The sequence below is a fragment of the Poecilia reticulata genome, linkage group LG6 (assembly GCF_000633615.1).
Source record: "Poecilia reticulata strain Guanapo linkage group LG6, Guppy_female_1.0+MT, whole genome shotgun sequence".
Classification (NCBI taxonomy): domain Eukaryota; kingdom Metazoa; phylum Chordata; class Actinopteri; order Cyprinodontiformes; family Poeciliidae; genus Poecilia; species Poecilia reticulata.
Genome location: NC_024336.1, coordinates 3,180 through 12,448, shown reverse-complemented (window position 1 = coordinate 12,448; position 9,269 = coordinate 3,180). Strand labels below are relative to the sequence as shown.

At 35.3% G+C, this 9,269-nt stretch overlaps 1 protein-coding gene across 1 annotated transcript; it reads right to left on the bottom strand.

Moving 5' to 3' along the window:
• Nucleotides 1-5,007: 5,007 nt before the first annotated feature.
• Nucleotides 5,008-9,117, bottom strand: LOC103465683 (asc-type amino acid transporter 1-like; the record flags this gene model as incomplete). Its single annotated transcript, XM_008410713.2, has 3 exons — nucleotides 5,008-7,870; nucleotides 7,955-8,132; nucleotides 8,968-9,117. Coding segments are annotated over 3 exons (459 nt in total), but the record flags the coding sequence as incomplete, so codon positions are not given.
• Nucleotides 9,118-9,269: the final 152 nt, after the last annotated feature.

The window sequence follows — 9,269 nt, the reverse complement described above, 5'->3', positions numbered from 1 at the left end:
ATTTCCACCTCAACTGACCAGGTAAGATTAAGGTAAAAATAAAAAAAATACTGTATAAACAAATACTGTATACAAAACGGAAAAAGAGCAACTGAAAGAAATACTTTCGATATAAAGAAAAGCAAAAAAGTTAATAGCAGGAGAAAAGTTGTTGGCAACATTAGCTCAGCCAATCTCTCCCTCCAGGAAGCCATCAAACTGAACTCCWGTCCAAYTCCAACTATAATAAAGATTAAAAAAAGAAAGAAAACGGAAAGTTAAAATAATAATGCCAAATTAATCATTCACATTTAATGTGTTCTGGAATCTTGACATTTTACAAATTTCACAAATCAATTAGAAGGTTTCACAAATGTTTTATTTATTCTGCTGTCAGTACAGAATAATCTAGTTGGGTTTGAAATGTCTAGGTGTTGTTTTTAAAGTACAACACATTAAAAAAGCTCAAGATAGTGAAAAATTAAGTGTAATTGCCCTTTAGCTATTTTCCGAATTAGATGCTACATTCAGAAGCTAACTTCAGCTTCGACTGATAGCTTGGGCACAATATAGACAGATCTATATGTTTATATAGATATATATATATATTTATCTATCTATAAAGCATAGATATGTAGATTGCACACTGCACAGATAATCAAAACACTTAACGTTTACATAGCACCTTTGTAAACGTGTCCCTGTTAGCTACGTCAGACATATGAGGCATTATGGTGAATACAAACGATTAACTTACCTTCGAAGTTTTATTGTGAAGTTTTGACACATCCAGCTTAAATCCTTTGTTGTTGTTGGAGCGTTTCACGATGTCTGAATAATTATATAAGCATCATTAATAGTCCTGCAGTGACAGAGGAGTCACTGTTAACATACTGTTCCCTGTGCACCGGAACCATCCTATGTGGCATAAAAATGCGGAAGTGCTAAAACGGAAGTCCGTGGCATATACCCCATTTGCAGAATGCCTGTTTTGTTTAGTTTTCTTCTTGGAAAAAGTTATTAAAACAAGTTTTTGTCTAAATTAAGGTGACTTCATGGTTCCTTTTCCACATAATGTAACCGGTAGTGTTTATGATAAAAAAAAATAATAATAATAATTATGTGATCGGTATCGGTGATTGGCCCTCATGGGTGATCGGTATCGGTATCGGCAGGAAAAAACCTGATCGGCACATCTCTATAAGCAATTGTCATAAGATATGTGCAATKACCTCTTTGATGTCAGGAAACAAAAATCTTTAAGTATTTCCTAAAAAAAAATTATAAACTTAAGAAACATCCAGAATAATTTCACTCACAYGTAGACCAGTTATGAATATGTAAATGACTGGATCTGAACGTAAACAGTAAGAGGCAGCAGAAGAAAAAAAATTTAGGCTTTGAATCAAAGTAAGTTGTTATTGTGACAGTGAAAAATGTCTGCAGCTCTCTGGTGCTGTTCTTCCTAACAAATCAAATCTACATACCTATCACTGGTCTCCATGACAACACAACTACTATCCAATGGGGATGGACAGGCCACAGCACCATTTTAGAAGCTAAACATACAAACTTAGGAAAGAAGACTAAACAACTTTAAACAGTTGTAATCTGTTTTGTTGCAGGTCAGCAGGAGAAAACAGTGGTATGGACTTTGATATGGACTGCGTAGGTGTTTGACCAGGGCAGTAGTACAAAAAGTCTGTAAATTGTGCCAAGAAGAAGTTCACTGCTGCTTTGTTTACATGTGCAGTGGCATAAATTTCCCTTGCTTGCTGCTGAATCCTAGGAGAAATTACTGGGAATAATTCAAACGATTACTTCCATTTTAACTTTTTGGTGAGCAGAAGAAATTCATGCAAGAACCATTACTTAGAGAAAACGTTCTGAAACTGCAATTTAATCTCATTTTTAAATTTAATATCAGTGCACCTCTTAAAGCACAGTTGTTATGAATTTAGTTTACCACCACACTGAGATTCGTAATTTTTYCCCCACACAAATTTTAATTAAAAGAGAAGAGAAATTATCACAAGTTAGTGGGAGGGCCAGTTCATCTGAAACTTTGGAAAATGTCTTACCGTTCACGATCCTCTGACATTGGGCCATTTTAATGTCTATCAGCTCCTGGGAGAGACAAAACAAAGCGTCCCTTGTAACAGCATTTCCTAGTTTAATGTTCTGGGTCGTGTAGCCAGCCTACCTGACAGTAAACCACATCAGCTCCGTAGTCCAGAGCCAGCAGCCTCATCGGCAGGGTCCCCACACGAACCATCGGGGCCAGGGCTGTGATATTTCGGAAGCTGAGGCCTGCGTGCTGCCATGCTAACTGCTCAGCGGATCTGCAAACCTCCCAACATCAGTAACCCACGGTAAAATAACATCTTTTGATCAAAAGCTACAAAAACATTAATCAAAACCAGGCGGAAAGGTTTGGAGGAATATGCCAATTTAGAAAATAAGACTGGGGATCTACCTTCAAGGGTCTGACATGCACGAAATGCGTTCAACTGTTTACTGTAATGTTTCTGAGTAACATTTTGCGGAACATATAGAACAGAACAACACTTGGGGAAAAAATACACGTACTTTCTCAACGATAAGCTAACCACAAAGATGTTAGCTCGCAGCATGACATTAAGGTTTACTATATCCCCTATAACACCAGAAAATTCACCTACCGGCATTTCAGACTGCAGCTGTACTGTGTTCATGTGGGAAACGTACTGCCACACTTAGGCTTGACGTCATTATTTCTTCTTCTTCTTCTTCTTCTTCTTCTTCTTCTTCTTCTTCTTCTTCTTCTTCTTCTTCTTCTTCTTCTTCTTCTTCTTCTTCTTCTTCTTCTTCTATTTATTGTTTTTTTTTTAGTTCTTTATCCTGATTGTGTAACAGTTTATCGTTGAATTATTGTAAATACATTTTTTGTTAAAAAATAAAAATGTTCTAATAAAAAAATCTTCTTCGTCTTCAGGTTTTTAACGGCAGCTTGCATCCATTATTGTTGCACTACTGCCATCTATTGTATCCTAGTATCTATACCTCAAATTCTCATAAAGATCCCAGTATTTTTTAAAAAGCGAAAAATCTTTTCCCCCTCAATACTATTTAACAGATCAACCACATTCTCAAATTTCAATTCCCTATTAAAACCTAATTCCGTTTTTAATTATCTTCTTTGATTTGCATATTTTCTACAACTAGTAAAAACATGTTCCATCGTTTCTACAGTATCACACGAACTACATAATCACTACAAACTGTTATTTTATTTATATTAGTATCCTCCACCCATTCTAAAGCTAATAATATAGCACACAATTCTACGGCATATATTCTCAAATAATTAGATGTTCTTTTTGAAATATTAATCTTTAATTCAGGAATCACTACTGCTATACTGGTTGCTTCATTTTTTGGGTCTTTCGAACCATCAGTATACATTTGCAAATAATCATTATATTTATTCTGTATTTGATTATACAATTCTTGGCAAATATCTATTATATTTCTTTTCTTAATATTTGATAGTGATCTGTCTACATTGATATATTTCCATGTCCACAATACCATTGGACTAAATTCTTTATAATATKCATTAATAGTTTTGCTCTGTCATCCCCAACCCCACCCAAAACTATTAATTTGTACCTTTCCTCTTTCCCAACAATTTTCTAATACTTTTTTAACTGGATGATCTTCATTATGTCCTTTTAAATTTATCCAATAATTAGCCATTATCTGTTGTCTTCTGAAACATAATGGCATATATCCTGATTCTACTTGAAAAGCACATACTGGAGTTGATTTAACTGCCCCTAAACAAATTCTCAATGAATAACATCTAATTTTTTTAACCTAGTTTTAGCCGCTGAACCATACACCACACTCCCATATTCAATTCTTGATTGAATTAGTGACACATAAATATTTTTAAGTGATTCAAAATTTGCACCCCATGTCAACCCTGCTAAACACCTCATAATGTTAAGAACTTTTTTACTTTTCTCCATAATATGTTCTATGTGATTTTCCCAAGTTAGTTTCTTATCAAAAACTACTCCCAAAAAACAAAAACAGTCAACCCTTTCTAGCTCTTTCCCATATAAATACAACTTTTTATCAACCCCAATTTCTGTATTTGTAAAAATCATTACTTTTGTCTTCTCATATTTGTAAAAAACATTACTTTTGTCTTCTCTATTGAAAATTTGAAGCCCCATTCTACCCTCCCCCCCCCACTCACCCACTTTATCTATGCCTTCCTGAAGTTTTAAAATAAGATGTTCTACATTTCTCCCCCTTTTCCATAATGCTCCATCATCAGCAAAAAGTGACACGTCAGTATGTCAGAAATGGCGTCTGCATATATCCAGTCAACATAGATTCAAGTTCAAACTTGGTTGTGAAGTCAGTATTTCAATCTAGCTGAAATTTCCAGATGATATAAACTCAATTTGTTAAATTCCAGTGAGTTTATAATAGTTACACTGTCACAGTTAATTATTATTATTGTTATTTTTTTWWWAAAAGTCAATGTCAGTGATATTGGTCTCATATGAAAATAGCGGAAAATGTAGGTGAATTACATGCATTCAATAATTAGCATATAATTTATTCATGTAATTTGCATGTAATTTATTCTTAAGAAACTATCAAAACATAAATAAAGAATCAACATCTAATTGCAATTGTTTGCCAGGATAAAGCKTGTTCTCTCTAAAAAGATCACCTTACCTTACCTTAGACCAGTGTTTTTCAACCCTGGTCCTCAAGGCACACTGCCCTGCATGTTTTAGATATTTCCCTGCTTCAATACACATTATTTCAATTGATGGTTGATTAATAAGCTTTTTCTGAACTGCAATCATCTGAATGGGGTGTGTTAAAGCAGGGAAACATCTAAAACATGCAGGGCAGTGTGCCTTGAGGACCAGGGTTGGGAAACACTGCCTTAGACAACTGGTCAGTCAGTRCGATTGACCAGTTGTCTAGGATGATGTTCTTTTCACAGATTATAAATCCATCAATCAATTAATTTTTATTCATAGAACACTTTTTGTACATTCACATGTAAAACAAAGTGCTTAGAGGTTACAAAATGAGGGACAGACATAAAACCTCTAAAAATTAGATCTGATTAAATTAAGTAAACAAAGAAAACACAAATAACTGCATGCAGAGAATTAAAAGAGAGGGACAAATCAGTCAATCATAGTATRACCCAGACCCCGAGCTGACTGAACTGCTGTGGGGTATACGGGAGCAGTGTATGAAGGAATGAATGAACTGAAGCTATGTTGGAAAGAAAGGCAGGCTGAGACTTCCATAATAATGTGAAAGACTGATTGTCAGAAAGACACTGTAAAGTGGGTTGGGTGTACACTACTTTTACATTTTCCATTTTGATTGGATTTTACTTTGTTGAATAAATAATGGCTATAAGGCCATTATGCATCTTTAACCACCCGAAGCCTGGTTAAAAAAATGCTAAAACCTGGAAAAGGTGAGATGGCTTTTATGACATAATTTTTTTYATATAAACATCTTTTAGAATTAAGATCACTACTAGAGTAGTGCCAAAAAACAAAAATTTAACTAAACAGAAACTGCCATAATGACTCATGTATGCAGTTAACCTCAAGTTAAGGGACACAATGAAAATGTAGAAGGTGCCAAAATTAATTAGCTTTTTGGCCACACTGTGTTGCAGAAAACAAACCGCATATAAACCATGAACACAGAAATCCCAGAGGGACACATGCGATTGGAGGCATTATGCTGAAGAAGTCCTCCTCACTGTTCCTAACATTTAGTCACATCAGGGGCTCCTATGACACCTAAGGTGCTTTGTGAATAACTTTTGTATAACCCACATAAAGTTCTATGAAACTTCTTTACAATTTCAGAAATTGTAAGWTCGACTGCAGCAAGTCAACATCTCAAAATAGTTTTTAAGTATGACTCAGAAGGGCTAAATGTAAATGTACGCTACACATCTTAGATTTTATTTGTAAAAATATTAAAACAAGTGAGTAAGTTCATTGACATGTTAATTAAAACAACAAAAAGGACTAAACTGCTGGGAAAAGCTATAGTTAATAACTGATGAACAGTTTAAATGACAACTACAAGACACAAGTCTTTCAAATATTTCAGCTTCACTAAGCTGAAAATTGAGTTGCAAAGTTTAAACTGCAATTCACAAGTCTRGAAATTGCTCTAGGTTCTGAAATTATTTTTGAAGAACTGCCAAACATGTAACCAAAAGACAAGCAACAAGTTATCCATAACATCTGACCAAAATACAGCTTCATTGAAGCTCTCCCTGAGAGTAATTCTATTGGCATTTTTGAGAAAGTGAAACCTGTACATGTTTTCCTGCCTGRTTGAAGCAACAGCTGTTGAGTGTTAAAGCTATGTTCACTCTAAAGTTAGTCTGAAGTGAGTTCAAAGTGAGATTGATCAAAGGTGCCAAGTGACAGAATATTTATATTATTATGATTATTAAACTCTTGAGAACTATACAAAATGCTGCATTGTTCTGTAGTCTTTGAAATATTTCAGTCCAGGAAAAAGATGTGGCAACATGAACAGGAATGAATGTCCTCCAGCATCAAATGCACTACAAAAAGCTTTTAGTCCCAACCTGGCTTCTGCTCATTTGGATTCCGGTGTTGCTGCTATAACAGTGAGATCTGATATCTGTCAGGCTGCAGTAGRTCTAAAGGGTTGCTTGACAAAACCATAAGATCACATTTCAATGCTATGAAAAAGCATTGTAATGTGAAYGTTACCTGCAACACAATTCTTATGTTTTGCTTTTTCTAAGACCTAAATGTTCGGCTCATTGAGCATATTTCAAATGTCAGATAAAGATAAACTAAGTAAAAACAAAAAACTCTTAAATCAGGGCTTTATTTATCAAGGAAAAAAGCTTTCCAAACCTTTGTTAAATGTAATGTAATTCCCCTCCTTGTTAAATCCTTAATTCAAGTAGTGGTTAACAAAGAACAGTACCAAGGTTGCAAAATTACAAAATATTGACAGTTATCACAAGGGTTTGATTTCAACTGGTGCCAACAAGAAGAGCAAAAATCAGTGTTTAGAGTCTGGGGGCAGTTACTTTGTCACATTTGAATTGCTCTTTCTCTCTTGATGAATAAAATCATAATTTTGCATTTACTGAGGCTTTGTTTGATGTTGCCTGCTGATCTGAAACATAAACATACAAGTTCAACAGAAAGTGTATGTGAGAGAGGGACAGTATGTCGCACTTTTTATGACACACGTTAACAAAGGGGTCAGGTAGAGGAATGGAGGGGGAAACACAACATACATGTTTGTGGGGTTTGACTTGTTTTAAAAATAAATGGTGCCTAATTATTTTATTTTTTTACTTTTCATTGGTTTTGATCTGGTTGAAAAGGCTTTAGAGCACAATGAAATCCTAAATATAACTAAAAGACATGATTACCTAATGTCAGTCAATCAGGGTTCTGTAGAAGAATGAAAAGGTAACAAAGGCCATTAAAATTTTACATACTGATCCTCAAAATAAAATACATGAAATTAAAAAATTCACACATCAAACAGAACAGCAGGCATGTCCACTTGAATATTAGATGAAAAGCTGATTTATCAGGATCAGAAATCAGACTGGAGACTTTCATTGTAGTAAAGAACGCCTCAACAAAAACAACAGCAATTCAAAATTAGGAGTCAGAACACAAATCTTCACATGTTCAGAAAGGGAACCTTTACGACCTGCCAGAGAAACTTTTTCTGCCAGATGACTGATCAGTCCATTCTGAAGGACTGGCAATCTCAATAGGGACAATCTGAGGAAAGACCACAAAACACAACCTCTGGCCCACAGACGTAGCCCATGCTGGAGGGAAACAGGGGAGAGAGTTTTGTATTAGTTGCATTAATAAGAGCAATAATCAAAATGTTTCAGTTTTTACAAACTCACCAATAAAATTGTCGATACACTTTGGTTTTTCTTTCCAGTGGACACCCAGAAAATAGACAGGAACACCGGTAAGCATGATGATCAAACCAACACCACAAACGACTGGCTCTGAGTACAGGCTGAATCCCAGTAGCAATGCCCAGAACATAAGGTAGGACACAGGGACAAGCAGATTTACCTGGGAGAGAATACCAGGGAAATTTGTTTAAAGACTACATAACAGATAGTTGGCCGTGSAACTGAGATAGGCCCTGATCTAGTTTTTTGAGCAAAAGATTAGGAATTTAAAGTCACCTTTTTTAAATGATTATGTCAAAACAGCCTGTTATACCACTGCATGTCATACGATTAAATCCAAAATTATTCATACAACTGGCAGATTTATATTTACATTTCTTTAAAATAGACACATAACCTTTTCTCTAGAATTGGCACAGGCATCTCCTAAAAGAATAATAAGAAAATACAAGGGGTATCATTTAAAACCAAACAAAAAAAAACTTCTTCTGATTTTATTTATAACCAGAGAAGTAACATAAATAATTTGTACTCTTCTTAATAATGAATAGAAAAGTCTACATTGACATTACAGCAACCAATACCTAGCCTGCCCATTGCCTTCCTATGTAATTTCTTTCGATTCTCATCTCATTTCACTGCTCAGTCTGGGCTTTCTCACATTGAAGAAAATTTCTCTGGTAGAATTTCAACCTGGTCAATCAGGAAACAGAAGGAGAAGTTGGGAACTGTGACATTGATTTTCTGCGCTGTTTTAGAATTGTAGTTTGCCTTTAGTTTTAGCAATGGCAGGAGATGAAGTAAACGAAGCTGTTCAGTCCGTGTTGAATTAACATTAACAGCCGAATCATTCAGCTCAGCTCTTATCTCTTTGCAGTGGCGGATGATATTTACAGTGCAGGCAATTTCCGGTAAAGTTCATAGCATCAAACTCACAAGCAGACTTTAGCAAAGGGATTTATCCTGCACTAACTTGTTCAGTTTGTYGATTGTACCTTAATAGGCCGATATAAGTTAGGTTTCTTCCAACGGTACCACAGCAGACCTGCGATGGTGACACCGTATGACAGATAGTTGATAAAGGAGACGTAGTTGATCAGGTTGTGGGTTTCGCCGATGCACAGTATAACAAYAGTGGCACCACACTGTCAAAAAACAACCATGACACGATGATTTGATGAGGAACAGTTTASTCACTGACCTAAAGCACCTCACAACACACTGTCCTTTAACCAGGGGTGATAGTAGTTTTAAATTCTCGGGGGTACTATGACAAAAGCATATTATACACTATATA